The following is a 17,151-nucleotide window of genomic DNA, read 5'->3' on the forward strand; positions in this document are numbered from 1 at the left end:
AAAAAAAATAAAAAAAAAAAACATTTTAAAATTAAAAAAAAAAAAAAAAAAAAAAAAAAAACGAATCAATTTTATTCTTTTGTGGTGAATGACAGCATCATCCGTATGATCTGCATAGTGATTTGGCTTAGTTTTTACGCTGGATGCCCTTCCTGAGGCAACCCTGGTCGCCTCTGATGACACAGGGATATGGTACAACTATTCTAACTGGGGTATATATATATATATATATATATATATATATATATATATATATATATATATATATATATATATATATATATATATATATATATATACATATATATATATATATACATATATATATACATATCTATATATATACATATATATACATATATATATATATATATATATATATATATATATATATATATATATATATATATACATATATATATATATATATATACATATATATACATATATATACATATATATATATATATATATATATATATATATATATATATATATATATATATATATATATATATATATATATATATATATATATGTTACCGGGCGTGGTGGCGTGCGCCTGTAATCTGGCTACTCGGAGGCTTGGGTTGGAGGAGTATCGCTTGAGGACGGGAGCTCTGCGCTGGGCCACGCTATGAAAGGGTATAGGGCAGCCCGGAATCATGGCGAAACCCAATCCTAATGCCTGTGTCATAAGAGGCGACCAGGGTTGTGTCAGGAAGGGCATCGAACGTAAAACCTATGCCAAATCAGTATGCAGATCATAACAGATGATCCGCTGTGGCGACCCCTAACAGGAGCAGCCGAAAGACTAACAACATCAAATATCTTTGAAGTGCGTGGAGGTCGGGCATTGATAAGTGTTGAGCCATCAATGATGACTGCATCTCCCCTTGGTTCTCTGTCTGGGATGTTCACTTGCGCTTCAATAATTTCAGCCAGCTGTGACTTCATATTTTTTTGAAGTTTTTTTTATTTTTTTCAAATTTTTCAAAATTTGGATTTTCAAATGGCCAATCGGGCAGATTTGATCAGAGAGCCCTGCAGAACAGAAATGCCAAATTTGATACTTGTATCATAATTTAAACGATTTTTCTACTGTCTACTACACTAACAACTGTACACTGTGAGTGACCAATGAGGAAGCAACTTCTCCACGTGAACAGTTTACCCCAATGCCACAATCACAAATGTTAAATAATCGTCTCTGGTTGGGAAATGTTAAATAATCAACTTTGTTTATTTAACACAAATTATTTAACACAAATGTTAAATAATCAACTTTGTGCACAAACCCTCCCTCACCAATTACATAAGTCCAATTTTCAAGGACTTCAAGTCATTGGGTGGTACATAATGCCCCCCTTCTGAAACCATATTGGTCTCCCAAAAAGAAATGGTTATCTTCCAGGTGGATCATGATGCCATTTCTCATGATAATAATTCCAAATGGATGCACAAAATGCACCTTCGGATAATTAAACTGTCATTCAACATTAGTTTTTTATTATCTTTTTTTGAAGATTGGCATTCTCTCAACGTGATAATTCTCTTGTGTGCGAGTACTTTTGAAGCTGGAACGCCACTCGTAGAGCACACATGTCCACCAAGTTGAACAGGCTATTTCTTGTATCCCACTGATTGGTCGGATCTGGATTCGGATCTGAATCAAAATCAAATCGGCTTGTTCATATCACCGAACCAGCTCATCAACCTCATTTTGTTACAACTCGTCCTCAACTTTTTGAAATATCGTGCTATATATCGTTTTTGGTGACATCCCTTGATGGTTAAGAATCACTTTAAAAATTATTGTATGCAGATACAGATCTTCACCAAAATCGAATCATTTTGTCCTTCGTCCAGGAAGATTGTAATATACACATATTACATATATATTATATATAAGGTTGTGTAATATACACAACCTGAACAACCAAAGTTCGTCCGAATCTGTCCACAGCGTTTCGAAATATCCTGCTCACAGACAAACAAACAGACAGACAGGGGTGAAAGCATAACCTCCGTCTAACTTCGGTGGCGGAGGTAACAATTTGTGAATAGGCTGAGCGAAAATGTCACCGAGTTGATCAGTTTCACATCCTTGCACGTACCTTCTCCAGACCAGGATATTTGTCAGCTACAAGACCTTGCAGTCCAAGATCTTGCACTCCACCTTCCTTGAAGTAAATTTCGCACGCTACTTCTTTGGTCTGGCATGTAATCCCAGATACTTACTGACTATGGTATCTTCTACTGTGTAGATAGAAGTGAAGTACATGTTTAATTGGTCAGCATTACGCTGTTGCATATGACTTCAGCTTCACAATCATGCACAAGATCACCAAATCAAGACCGTACCTTCAGTACTGAGATAACACATTTCCAGGCTCTTCTTGTCAAACTTTATTTTAGACACCAATTTCTTCACATAAGATAACTTTGTTGTGCGTATGTTGCTACATTTCGCAAGAACTCGTAAACATAGAAGTTTTTTTGGAGTCTTTTTTTCTTCCATCTATTTTTCTTAGTTTCGGAACATGTCTCAACCAGATCAGGTCAGGTCAGGTATGGGAGCATGTGGCGAAGCAGCGCGTCACTGCGTCCATTTTCCGCCGGTACTCCAGGGGCCTCCGTCTGGCCATCTCCCAAGCAGATGCCAGGCCCATCCACATCTCATTGAGATGCCGATCCACCTCCTGCAACCGCGAAGCATGTGGCTGGCCCGATGGCCTCCTCCACTCACGGGGCTTCCTCGCTGAGAGAACCTGGCGAGCAGGATCAGCATCAGGAAAATGAGCCACATGTCCATACAGCCGCAGCTGACGCTCATGGACTATGCAGGTAACAAATTTCATTGAGTCTCTCTCAGCAACCACTCGGACACAAAGTCCGACCAGCGATAGCCAAGGAATCTCTGAAGAGACCTGGTACCAAAGGAGTTAAGTGTCCATCTTAGATCCCTGGTCAGAGTCCAAGTCTCACATCCGTAGAGCAAGACTGGAAGGACCAAGGACCTTTAGACTCAGACTTTCATCCTTCGCACAGGTCCCGGCAGCGACACACCCCATGATCCAGTGAATCCACGACTCTCCAGGCTCAACCCAGACGCCTATTGAACTCCGGCTCACAGCCAGTGGAGACATGAATATCACTGCCAAGGTGAGTCAATCTCTCCGTGACCTCAACATCCTCACCACAAACAGGTACAGACAAGATAGCAGCATCCAAGATGTCATTGAAAGCCTGAATCTTAGTTTTGATTCAGGAAACCAGTAAACCAAATCACTGATGGAATAATGCACATAATTCCAAGACTCTTCAACATCTCAGTGGTCCATTTTCTTATTCCAGTTAATCCCACACATTTCCTTCGCGACAACTATGTAGATTCTCCTCTAATAGTAGAATTTCTCCTCTGATGATTTATCTTCAATGGTTGAGTTAGTGTTGATTAAATCGAAAAAAACAAAACACGTGATCACTTTTACCCAACGGACGAGCACATACGATGACGTGACCCATCCCTTCTTCGTTAGTCTTCCCCTCCAAAAGTTCAAAACTAGTTATCTTTAAAAGCAATCAAAAATGGGCTTTTTGTCACTGGGGTAAAAAAAAGCCTTTTCATGGGAAATTAATGAAAGCGTTTTCATAGCATTGATAATCTTTAATTAACTCCTGAATTTCGCATTTTCCTGGGATTTTTAAATTTCCTTGGAGGATCAAAAACGTGGCCACCAGTCCATGTTTTTCATTACATTATCGCTATTTCAACATTAAGAGATTCACATCATTTATTTTTCAAGCAATAATTATTCCTGAAATTGAAGCTTTCGACCCGACTCTAAAGGGGGCTAGCAGGATAGCCTGGAGGTGTGCGCACTCAACCTCTGAGCTGTCTCTACTGGGTTCGAATTCCGACCCAGATATAAACTGTCACACTCGTGTTTCTCAGGCAGGGTGATTCATCAATGTGTGTGCCATCCCACGGATGTACGTTAAGCTGGGTGTCGTGTCTGCAAGCATTATTAGTTTGTGGACGATAAAGTGTCCTTCACAAAGTGTGGGCGAGCTATCGCAGGTACCCGAAACAAATCACAAATTTCTGCACTCTCAGTCGAGCATCCCATGTGGGAGTGACGACTCATCCAGGATTGTAACCCCTCGCCAATGAAACTTCATCGGTGGCCTTCTGTGCCTGCACACGGTCACACGGGCAAAATTAATCACCTCTAAAGGATAACACCAGCTCTCTCTCTCATGCACAGATTCATCCCAACTCGTCTTCTGTTATCCCTTACCTTTTTCCCAGCCATGCTATACTGAATCCTGTGGTGAGGCAGTTGCTTCTTGGAAGGCAATCTCATTGCTTTCAAAAAAAAGTCCGCAACAAGTGTGTGTCCACTCTAAGGAGAGCGAGAAAACAACATCTGTCCAATCTCCAGATTGATCTTTCAAACTAGTCTCCCTCCTCAAATCTGGTGGTGCATTGCTAAGTCTCTGGAGCACGCTCCCATTCTGTCTCTTCAACCAGCACCACAGCCAACTCCGTTCGTAAGAAGGCCGAATGCCTCGATTCTGTGTTTGCTTCTAAATCTTGTGTCCCCAACCCCTCACTCTCGGTACCCATCCTTCCCTGTTGTACCCAAATGCTCCTGGATTTTGTCTCTTGTGATCCTGAGAAGGTGGAGAAGGTTCTTCCAATCCTCGACTCTGACTCTGCGACTGGATCAGATGGCATCAACTTACGTGCCCTAAAAGCCTGCTCTGCTGCTCTTTCACATCCCCTCTCTGTTCTTTTCACACTGTCATTTGTGCTTGGTCATCTTCCATCTGCTTGGAAATCAGCTAACATCACTGCGTTACATAAAAAAAAAAGGTGCAAAAACTGATCCTCTCAACTACAGACCTATCAGTTTATTTCCAATCATCAGCAAGGTTGTGGAATCCATCATCGCAGTTGATATGAAATCCTTCCTTTTCTCCAACAACCTCATCTCAGATCACCAATTTGGTTTCAGACCAGGTCACTCCACGATGGGCATGCTGCTGCTACTCACCCAACAATGGATCCATTCATCCATCCATTGGGACCAGACTCTGTGCAGAGCATTGGTGCTGCCTAAGCAGTCTCCTGGGCTATTGGGTACAATCCTGGGCAGGTCGCCAGGATACAGGTCTCCAACGCAGGATACCAGCAAGCTGGTACTCATTTTGCCGACGTCAGAAGGATGACAGGCTGAGTCAACCCCACCTGGTATTAATTCAACAGCCAAGCAGGATTTGAACTCAGGACCCTCGGATCCCCAAGCCCACCACTCGAGCCATTAAGCCAACACCAGGCAATAAATGATCTCTCTGACTCGAAAATACCCTTTATCTTTGCTGATGACTCCATCCTCTGCGGTAACATCCTTCATTCTTCAGCCAAGCAGGCTGTAGCTTCTTCCCTCTCTTCAAACCTTGAAGAAGAAAAAAATCACAAGATGGCCAAACACTTGGAACATGTCTTTCAATCCTGACAAATGTCACACTCTCGCTATCTTTCTCCGAAAGGACTATCTGGCAAATCCCCCATCTACGTTCTTAACAATCCTCTTCAGGAAGTTCAGTCATTCAAACGCCTGGGTCTCCCTGTCAGCCTTGATCTTTCTTGGGCAAACCATATTTCACAGTTAGCCTCCAAAGCAAGTCCCTGAATGGGCGTCCTCCGTCGTACAAAGTCCTTCCTTGGCACACCTGAATTCCTATCCACCAAAAGGCCTTCATTCACAGCGTGATGGAGTACTGCTCTCGTCTTTGGGCTGGCACCCCTGCCTCACATCTTGCTGAGCCTGACACCATGAAAACCAAGACCTTCAAAATTATTGGAACCAGCTCCTGCTTCTTTGAGTCTATGGACCTATCACTTCACCATTACAGATAGGTCGGTGGTCTCTCTGTCTTCTATCACCTCCTTTCTGGTCTTGCACCCTCTGATATTTTCGTGTTTTGCTCCACCACCAGGGTTTCTACAGGACATCCACTGTCTACGACCAACTCTTTTCAGGTGAAACAACCTAAATCCATGATCACTGCTCACCTCCACTCATTCATTCCTCTTTTTTCCTGCCTGCAGAACAAACTTTCACATTCTCTGCGATCTCATTCTCTCTCTCCAGGTCTTCCAACTTTTACTTATAACAAGAGGGAGAGGGACGGACACACACACACACACACACACACACACACACACACACACACACACACACACACACACACACACACACGCAAATCCCCTGTTCGGAATCACTCTTAATGGTATTTATCTCATCTTATTCATTCACATGGGAACATGGGCAGACACGGCTCCCTCTAATCATGTTCATTCACATAGGAACACAGGGCAGGCATGGCTCTATCTAATATTATTCATTCACATGGGAACACGGGACAGACACGGCTCTATCCAATCATATTCATTGACTCCGCCGATCCCCATTGGACACAGTCCCACACTAAAGAGTCACCTCCAACACAGAGGCTTCGGCCCGGTTTCTGTCAGACAACGATTATATGGTCAACATCAGTTAAACATCAAACGGAGCCACCGATCCGGATTCCGGGCTTATTCGACCTCATCAGGACGGCATACCGATTAATATCTAACCAATGATGACCACGTTCATCGTTTATACATCAGACACACCGCCTGACTTGTGGTGAGCATCGTCACGGATTATGTTTCACACAGTAGAACCGCATAATCAGCACAGAACAACTATCCATCTGCCACCAAGATGATTGTTCTTGTGAATGCAAACCATTCAACCAGAAGGCACGTGATGTGATTGGCGGGAAAATCGAAACATGTGGAGTATTGCCGCGGATTATGTCCAATGGGGATCGGTGGAGTGCTCGTCACACTCCACATGTTTCGATTACCAGTTAAAAGTTTGGACACACCTACTCATTCAAGGGTTTTTCATAATTTTTTTTTTACCATTTTCTACATTGTAGAATAATAGTGAAGACATCGAAACTATGTAACAGCACATGTGGCATTATGTAGTAACCAAAAAGTATTAAACAAATAAAAATATATTGTGTATTTTTCAAAGTAGCCACCCTTTGCCTTGATGACAGCTTTGCACACTCTTGGCATTCTCTCAACCATCTTCATGAGGGAGTCACCTGGATGATGATGATGCTTTTCCAACAGTCTTGCTTTTCCAACAGTCTTCATGATGCTTTTCCAACAGTCTTGATGGAGTTCCCACATATGCTCAGTACTTGTTGGCTACCTTTCCTTCACTCTGCAGTCCAACTCATCCCAAACCATCTCAATTGGGTTTAGGTCTGGTAAGTGTGGAGGCCAGATCATCTGATGCAGCACTCCATCACTGTCCTTCTTGGTAAAATAGCCCTTACACAGCCTGGAGGTGTGTTTTGTATCGCTGTCCTGTTGAAAAACAAATGATGGTCCCACTAAGCGTAAACCAGATGGGATGGCGTATCGCTGCAGACTGCTGTGGTCGCCAAGCTGGTTAAGTGTGCCTTGAATTCGATACAAATCACCGACAGTGTCATTAGCAAAGCACCCCCACACCACCAGCTCCTCCTCCATGCTTCATGGTGGGAGCCACACATGCATAGATCATCCTTTGACCTTCTCTGCGTCTCACAAAGTCACGGCGGTTGGAACCAAAAATCTCAAATTTGGACTCATCAGACCAAAGGACAGATTTCCACTGGTCTAATGTCCATTGCTCGTGTTTCTTGGCCCAAGCAAGTCTCTTCTTATTATTGGTCTCCTTCAGTTGTGGTTTCTTTGCAGCAATTCGACCATGAATGCCGGATTCACGCAGTCTCCAGTGAACAGTTGATGTTGAGATGTGTCTGTTACTTGAACTCTGTGAAGCATTTACTTGGGTTACAATCTGAGGTGCAGGTAATTAGCGATTTCTGAGGCTGGTAACTCATCAACTTATCCTCTGCAGTAGAGGTAACTCTGGGTCTTCCTTTCCTGTGGTGGTCCTCATGAGAGCCAGTTTCATCATAGCGCTTGATGGTTTTTACGACGACACTTGAAGAAACTTTCAAAGTTCTTGAAATTTTCTAGATTGACTGACCTTCATGTCGTAAAAGCAATGATGGACTGTTGTTCCTCTTTGCTTAGTTGAGTTGTTCTTGTCATAATATGGACTACTACAGCACAGACAAAATAATGGTCTTTTACCAAATAGGGCTATTTACTGCATACCAACCCTGTCTTGTCACAACACAACTGATTGGCTCAAACACATTAAGAAAGAAAGAAATTCCACAAATTAACTTTCAACAAGGTACACCTGTGAATGGAAAAGCATTCCAGGTGACTACCTCATGAAGCTGGTTGAGAGAATGCCAATAATGTGCAAAGCTGTCATCAAAGCAAAGGGTGGCTACTTTGAAGAATACAAAATACAAAATATATTTTGATTTGTTTAACACTTTTTTGGTTACTACATAATTCCATGTGCGTTCTTTCAAAGTTTTGATGTCTTCACGATTATTCTACAATGTAGAAAATAGTAAAAATAAAGAAAACCCTTGAATGACGTGTGTCCAAACTTTTGACTAATACTGTATGTGTGTATGTGTATATATATATATATATATATATATATATATATATATATATATATATATATATATATATATATATATATATATATATATATATATATATATATATATATATGTACACATACAGTAATCAACAATGACATTAATTAATATTAAAAAACACACAGCTACTGTGTTATACCGTGAAGGCTCTTCCCTCAAGAAGTGCACCCGGTCTTAGCCCAAACAGTCTTTTCATTTCAATTACCTCATCTCAATCGTTTTTATTGTGAGAAAAAAAAAATTCCTCAAGGTGGACAATGTGAGATGACGACTAATCTTTCGTCAAGGACACTAACTTTACCAGGCATTCGATAATCTCACGTATTCTCGTAAAAGTTAATAACCTCGACATCTTGTGTAACAATATTTGTGACGTTTTGACCAAGTGGATGGCTTTTTGGCATCTACGGAACAAAACATTTGAAGTATATGACAACAAGGTGCTTAGGAATACACACCGACATCGAACTACCGTGAGTACATATGACGGTCCCGATGATTCAGTCCCACCTTATTGTAGGGTTAGCGGCAGTCTTTCACCAGCTGGATGTCTTTTCATGTTGGACTGGATGTGGCAGGAGTTCGGAATTTGTATCGTGTGCAAGCAATAACTCGCGTACTCTTACAGAGAGACACCGTGGTAACTTTAATGTTCCTCAAATCGCGCCAGCAGACGGAGGACCCGGATCAAGGTCCACGAAACGGACGGAGCACTTCGCGATACAATGGCCTGCTTGCAAATCATCGATCCCACAGGACATAGTCGGGTCGAGAATTGAATGCATACCTCAATACTCTGTTGGAATGCATAGAGCTCAAAGGGAATCAAACCCACACGATGACAGCAGTGATCCCATCCGAATACGAGTCCATTGCACCACCTCTGCAAGAGGCCAACGTGCCACTTCTGCAAGAGGACGGCACGCCACCTCTGCAAGAGGACGGCACGCCACCTCTGCAAGAGGACGGCACGCCACCTCTGCAAGAGGACGGCACGCCACCTCTGCAAGAGGACGGCACGCCACCTCTGCAAGAGGACGGCGCGCCACCTCTGCAAGAGGACGGCGCGCCACCTCTGCAAGAGGACGGCGCGCCACTTCTGCAAGAGGACGGCGCGCCACCTCTGCAAGAGGACGGCGCGCCACCTCTGCAAGAGGACGGCGCGCCACCTCTGCAAGAGGACGGCACGCCACCTCTGCAAGAGGACGGCGCGCCACCTCTGCAAGAGGACGGCGCGCCACCTCTGCAAGAGGACGGCGCGCCACCTCTGCAAGAGGACGGCGCGCCACCTCTGCAAGAGGACGGCACGCCACCTCTGCAAGAGGACGGCACGCCACCTCTGCAAGAGGACGGCGCGCCACCTCTGCAAGAGGACGGCACGCCACTTCTGCAAGAGGACGGCACACCACCTCTGCAAGAGGATGGCACACCACTTCTGCAAGAGGACGGCACGCCACCTCTGCAAGAGGATGGCACACCACTTCTGCAAGAGGACGGCACGTCACATCTGCAAGAGGACGGCACGTCACATCTGCAAGAGGACGGCGCACCACCTCTGCAAGAGGACGACACGCCACTTCTGCAAGAGGACGACACGCCACCTCTGCAAGAGGACGGCGCACCACCTCTGCAAGAGGACGACACACCACTTCTGCAAGAGGATGACACACCACTTCTGCAAGAGGACGACACACCACTTCTGCAAGAGGACGGTGCACCACCTCTGCAAGAGGACGGCACGCCACTTCTGCAAGAGGACGGCACGCCACCTCTGCACCCATCCTGTCGAATCAAATACCCACTATTGTAATATAATAATTCATCTCTGGATGGAAAAAGGATGCAGCTTTAATCTGGGTAACAAAGAACACAACAAAAGCAGTTAAAATATCAGTATAATACAGCACATTCTTACAATCTTCAAAGTCGCACAATACTTCAGGAATCGAGAGCTCCCCTGCCCCCTCCCCGGCCCCTCCCAACATGTGAAACAGCAAAGTCAAGAATAAAACTAGAGCTTCGCCAATAAAGTGTTCATCAGGTGCACACTCTATTGAGGCACATTAGCTTGTCTAAACTTTTCTTTTTTTTTTTGCTTTTAGAAGACCAAGTTCGAGGCTTATAATCTCAAAACTGTATTTCAAAATGGAAATCACTTTTTTAAAATGTCATAAGTTGTCGTCATATTTACGAATTTTATTCTGTATTTAAAATAAATACAATGTCTGTTGTTCACTTATTCGTATTGGCAAGGTTATTAGACACACTGTACAGTATAAACAGTATAGTTACAAGCATCATACAGTGGAAAACTTTATTTTTAAAAAGTGTAATTGTATTATCACGTATCTTACAAGATCTGCTAATGTCATTGGGTTTTGATCAAACTATGTACAATAATAGTGTCTGAACCTTGACTCGTTTCCCACCCCCACGCACACCTTTGCCCCCATACTAATCATTTGAAATTCTACCACATATTCGATGATGTATTTAAACACTATCATACAATTATCTAACATTGCATGAGGTTTTTTTGGGCAATTCAATTTTTTTTTTTTTTTTACAAACTGCAAAAAAGATGGATTTCCCCTCCCCCCTCCCGACTCCCTCTTCCTCCCCATTTCTAAAGCCCTTGATGAAATGAGCTCAGGTCGCAGAAGCGAAGCTCAACCACGAGGCATAACTGACATTCGACAAAAGCATTTGTTGGTTTTTAAATGATGACAAATTTTCCTTTGATTCCAGGTGGAAAACAAAAAATTCTGCTCATCACCTTAATTACACCGAGTAGGTAAGGATTGTAAGCAAACACTTAAGGCCATCTCAGATTGGAGTAAAGGATAATTCCCCACCAGTGTAACAACCAAACATGTATTCTTCATCGACCTGTGGTTGGACAAGGCCCATTTTCTGAAGCTAACTAAATGAAGGCCACCAAGATCCTCCAAAACGCAAGCCTCCGGTAGCTCAGAAAAAAAATATGGCAAAAGGCAAGTGAACTTTCACCTCGTGTGATTAACCTTCCTTTCTGAATGGCTAAGTTGTGATTCCTGAGAGTTTGTGATTCCGGCCTGTACAAGTGCATACCCGCTGGTATGTTGCATCCACGTATGTACGCTCACATATCAGGCAGCTTTGATTCACAGTGTGACTGAATGGCTGAATAGCCATGACAGAGGATGTGTAGGGAAAAATCTATGGAGGGGGAAGGTGGAGAGAGGGAGAGTGGGTGGTCGGGGGGAGGTGTAAGATAGGAAAGGGGGGCGGGGAGGGGCGTTCAACTACAACAAGCCTGCTGTAGGAATACACGCAGCTTGGTAGTAAAACGATATGGCATAAACACACCGAAGATCCAAGCAACAGAAAACAAGCTGATGCAGCTTCTTGAAAGCCACATCATGCAGTAGAAGTTCGGACTTGGATTTGGCAGCCTTCCGCTCCTTCAGTCGGCTAGGACGGCTGGCTATTCATCCAGAAAAAAGCCTGTTGAAGGTCTGCACTCCATCATGGTGAAAGCTTCATGCCATCAGTGTGACAATGCCGGCTTTGAGATCCAACGCTTTTCAAAACACCCACACCGTCTTTCACGGCATGGTAAATAATGTTGTAGATCTGCAAGGCAGCATACATCATAGTCAGGACAGCTAAATTAGTGCTAACCTTCAGCAATTCCACATATTCAACGCAATTTCTTCAGCCAATGTCGTTAAAAGTGCATAGATGCGGATAATCCATTGCCGTTGTATACAAATGGAGGGGAACCTAACAGTGAGCGGACGGAATCTCTGTTTCTTGTTGAGGAAATGGCTTAAACAAACAACGGAAGCTGAGACAGATGGGAGATCTTGCTTTGGGTGTTTGAGACTACAGAAGTGATTGCTTTCGAGAAATGCAGTTTTCGGCAATTCTTGGTCAGTTTTGTATGTATGGCTTAATTTTACTCGAGAGAAACAATAAAAAGCTCGCCCGATGCCTTTCCAATGACGGCAGAGTAACTCCGCCTTATTGTAACATTTTTGGTAGACATCACTCAATGTTCAGCAAACAGCCGAGCAAACTCACCGTGGAGAGCGAGTAATGGCAAAAAGATGCTCAGATGCTAAATAAATGATTAAAAAGGCACAACAGCACAGCGTGTCTCAGAATACTATAGGGATTGAAATTGAGGAGGAAGGACTGGAGCGGGGGGGGGGGGCAGTGAGGAGGAGAGGGAGATGATCGAAATAGCTCGTTTCAATCTGTGTGACTTAAGGCCCAGTCACACCTTGACGTTTTAGCCAGCTTATGCCGATTTTTGGGAAATTTGTCTAAAACGCTGGTAAATGTCGAATACGTTATGGGTAAGTTGTGATAACATTGAGAGCACGCTGAAAAACACTGGCATATGTCGTAGTACGCTGGCTTTAAACATTGTACTTTTCGATTGTCCTCAAATTTTCCATGCTTGAAATTTTAAGACTTATGCCAGCGTATGACTCACACGTTCCGCATAACGATGGGCATTAGTTGTAGGCAAGTTACGCGATCGTTGACACACGTCGACAAAAGTTACTTGTAAGGTATTCATAAGTCGAAACGTGTCAAGGTAATGGTTAGCGTCAGTGTTCCAGACTCCATGGTTTTTTTTTTTTCTTCAGTATGATTGTGATGGTAACAATTCGATTTGCAGTGCAGTTATCATATAATATAATTAAAAGGCTGCCTCTCAACGATTTAAATCATAACCGCACTAGAAATCGAAGTGTCAACATGACCGTCATACCGAAGAAAAAAAAAAAACATGGAATCTGGAACACTGACGCTAACCATTACATTGAGTGTTTCGACTTATGAAAACCTTACAAATAACTTTTGTCAACGTGTGAGAACGTTGGCATCTCATACGTACAACTTATTCCCATCGCATGCGGAACGTGTGTCATACGGCAAGTACGTCATAAAATGTTTAAGACGTTTATAATTACAAGACGTATGATAGCGTACTTTAGTATGATATGAATAATACTTTAGTATTAGTGAATTAATACGACGTATGATAGCGTACTTTAGCGTTCTATTCACGCATATCAAACTTACCCATACCGTATTCGACGTGCGCCAGCGTTTACGACGCATTTTTCAGAGGTCGGCATACGCTGGCAAGATCGCCAAGGTGTGACTGCGATGTTGACACTTCCATTTCTCCAGCGGTTATGATTTGAATCGTTGAGCGGCAGACTTTTAATAAGCTACGTCACGTCATCGTCGGCGATGCTTTCAGCGCGCTATGCATAAGTTAGACTATCGTTGGGCATAGGTTGTGAACGCCGACAACAGGCTCAGCATTCGTTGGTATAAGTTATCTATAAGACAACGAAACGTTCTGTGTCCGTTACTAACATGTTATGCATACGACCAACCCGTTATGAATACGTCCGAATCTTAAAAAAATGCATCAAAGGTTCAACGTAAGCCAGCATTTTACATACATTTTGATATGTTGCCATTGCTGGCTAAAACGTCAAGGTGTGACTGGGCCTTTACAGACGTTCTGAATGCCACAATCTATACCTGAAGCTTGTCCTCACAGGAGCCGTCGGGGGAGCACTGCATGCACCGGACCATTTCCAAGCAACGGTTGGCATGCTCGTGAGATATAAAGTCTTGCGAGACAAAGACGCAACTCCTCAGGTTTTGCACCTGTGGGTGCGTCACGATGAAAGAGTGAGATACCGGGGCTACAGAGGTTGACGCATAGTCAAACAGCAGTACTGATTACATTTTGATGGAGCAATATCTATCAACATACCTGAAAGGGAGTGCCAGCTGGTATCAGCACAACATCACCTAAGCTCTGCACAACAGGCACAGCATGGACTCCCTGCTCGTCTGCAAGACGTTGCCGGAGGTTTCGGTCCAGGAACCAAGAGTGGCTGCGCAAGAGATCAGATTCTGCTGGGCCTCCATCTTCAACTGGCAGCTGTGATGTGTTGCACACAAAGAAGAAGGAACGTGGGGGGTGGGGGTGGAAGGGGAAGCATTATATACGCCGGAAGATCGGATTCATGGAGTGCAGGCAGCATGCAGGGAAATTGGCAATGGTAGTCAAGAGTGAATTGTCCATTAAATCGTAAAATCCCTTTGCCAGTAACAGTAAGGTTCTCACATGACATGCCATGAGGCTTTCTTTACCTCTGAAAACTGAGAGCATTGTACGCATCTATTCGGCCCGTAATCATGGGTAAGAAAAAGGAACTCGATCAGTTCATCAGATTGTTGCTTCCTCATTATCCAATGGAAGACTTCTTTATTTTTAAATCACTTCCTAAATATATAATCGCAGCCTCATGATACCGTCATAGTGATAAGTATTCTTGCCGTCCAAAAAAGTGCAACACATCACGCAAGCCCTTTTGGAGGCAAAGGAACACACTTTTGGCATTACATGCAAAGGACACAAGGAAAGAATTTCATTACAAAATACAAGAAGGATTTGATAATTAATTTGAACTGTAAATGAACAGAAAAATTAAAATAAAAGATTTGTGCAGCTTTTTGTGATTTACAATGGTTTGCTTTTGTCATCTCCACCACCAAAGGTGGATGGAGGTTATATTTTCACTCCCTGTCTGTCTATGAGCACGATATCTCAAAAAGTTCTGGATGGATTTGGATGAAACGTTGTGGACAGGCTTGGACAGGCTTCATTTGGATGAAAATTGATTCGATTCTCGTGAAGATCCGGATCCGGATACGAGAATCTTTTAATTTTTGAAGTGATTCTTCACCATTGAGTGAGAGGGCCAAAAGCGATATACCTGTATGGCATGATATTTCAAAAAGTTGTGGACAGATTATGAAAACAAACAAACAAACAAAAAATACTTGGTGGATAAGTTGGGTAAATGACAAGACCAAGCCGATTCGATTTTGGTTCAGGTCTGGATACAGATCCAGTCTATCAGTGGCTAGAAAACGTAAACTATTCAGCTTGGTGGAGGTATGCACTCAACCGAGTGCCGTTCTCATTCAATTTTGCTATTGTAAAACGTTCGCCGTCACATTTATTCGGTAAAACGCACAAAATGTATACGGTAGTGAACCTTTAATGCGAGCATTGATAAATCGGTTCTCGACTTATTCATTCACTTCATAGGCCGGATAAGTACATTTGCAATCGATCATCCCCCTTCAAATATATCCATGCTCTTTAAAAGCTTCGATTAACCTTCATTGGCAGTAGGTGGACATATACCCCCGACCAAAGTATGTCGAGCAAAACAAATTTCCACACTTACAAGATGCAGACACAATGAAGCAACTGCAAAGTTTGTGTGGCCCTTCATACGAGTACCCCCTTACAAAAGCGTGCAAATTAGCGATAAACTCCTTTAGCAAGATCACATGGAAAGAACGTCTTACACAACACGGAAAGCATTTTTTTATTAAAGAATAGGTTTCTGCAGCTTGTTAATGCCACCACAAACTGCAGGTGCTGCAACCATTATACTTCTAAGGTTGAAGACTCTCAAGCGCCCATCCATAATTGAAATGAACACGAAGACTCACGATCATCGGAGCTCTTGCATACGTGATGCATGAACGGTCAAGGAAATTAAACAAATAAACCTGCCACATTGGCAAAGTTATTTTTTGCCTCGGTACACTTGTATTTGCAGCCAAAGCAGATTTATATTTGTTCAAGCCAGATGTACACACGGTCAGGACAAAATACAAACAAAAAAAATTATCAAAAGCATGCATGCGACTGATCAATAGCAAGTGACTGAGCAAATCTCATCTTGCACAAAGTATGATGCCAAGAGCATCACCATGTTTCTTTAATCCATAAATTATGACTTGTAGAACAATCGATCACCGACGATGCACTCTGATGGATAAAATGATAACACCACACAGTGCGGACGCAATACCAGACTAACAACGGATGCATCCACATGTATGATCATGGAAGAACCCAAATATTTGTGTTGAATTCCACAACAAAGAGTTGGAAATTCAACGGACCATCACCGCATACATTGTATTGACTCAAACTTACTGCTGCTACAACCGTTAATGGGAATTATTGAAGATTCTTAAGAGTGCCATTTTTGGCACTGCAGAGTAAGAAGGAAACATTGTCCCTTAGCAACACAGCAGAACCCACCTGGGCAAGGAAGCTCTGGATTTTATCGGCATCCTCCGGAGAAAACACGTGCCATACGGCGGCTGGAGGGCAGCTGCTTTGGCGAAGCAAGGTTTGTGTTTCTTTGTCCACGCCCGCCTCATCCAGGGCCTGGACAACAACTAGAGGACCGACAACCAAGGAGATACAAAATCCATGAGCATCAAACACACACACACACTCAACTCCCCTCCAAAAAAGCAAAACGACAAGCATAAAATCATGAAAGAGAAAGTAAGACCCGCCAACGAGTTACTGGACGTTAGTCTGAATCCATGTTGTTAATATATATATTATTCAGCTGGTTCTGGAATTGTTCGAGTGTCACT

The 17,151-nt window shown here is 43.1% G+C and overlaps 1 protein-coding gene across 6 annotated transcripts in view; it reads right to left on the reverse strand.

The window, feature by feature from the left end:
* Window positions 1–10,482: 10,482 nt before the first annotated feature.
* The window catches only part of LOC147015888 (jumonji domain-containing protein 1C-like), a 279,316-nt gene continuing 272,647 nt past the window's right edge, over window positions 10,483–17,151 (reverse strand). For all 6 annotated transcript variants that reach the window (XM_085848451.1, XM_085848452.1, XM_085848450.1 and 3 more), the window contains 4 exons: window positions 16,805–16,944; window positions 14,444–14,614; window positions 14,206–14,334; window positions 10,483–12,267 (listed from right to left, as the gene is read on the reverse strand). In XM_085848451.1, the coding sequence (XP_085704577.1) occupies window positions 12,160–12,267; window positions 14,206–14,334; window positions 14,444–14,614; window positions 16,805–16,944 (548 nt within the window). In that variant the 3' untranslated portion in view covers window positions 10,483–12,159. The remainder of the gene's footprint in view (window positions 12,268–14,205; window positions 14,335–14,443; window positions 14,615–16,804; window positions 16,945–17,151) is intronic.

This window comes from Eptatretus burgeri, chromosome 12, assembly GCF_056783735.1.
Source record: "Eptatretus burgeri isolate ZD-2024b chromosome 12, Ebu_testis_v1, whole genome shotgun sequence".
NCBI classification, from domain to species: domain Eukaryota; kingdom Metazoa; phylum Chordata; class Myxini; order Myxiniformes; family Myxinidae; genus Eptatretus; species Eptatretus burgeri.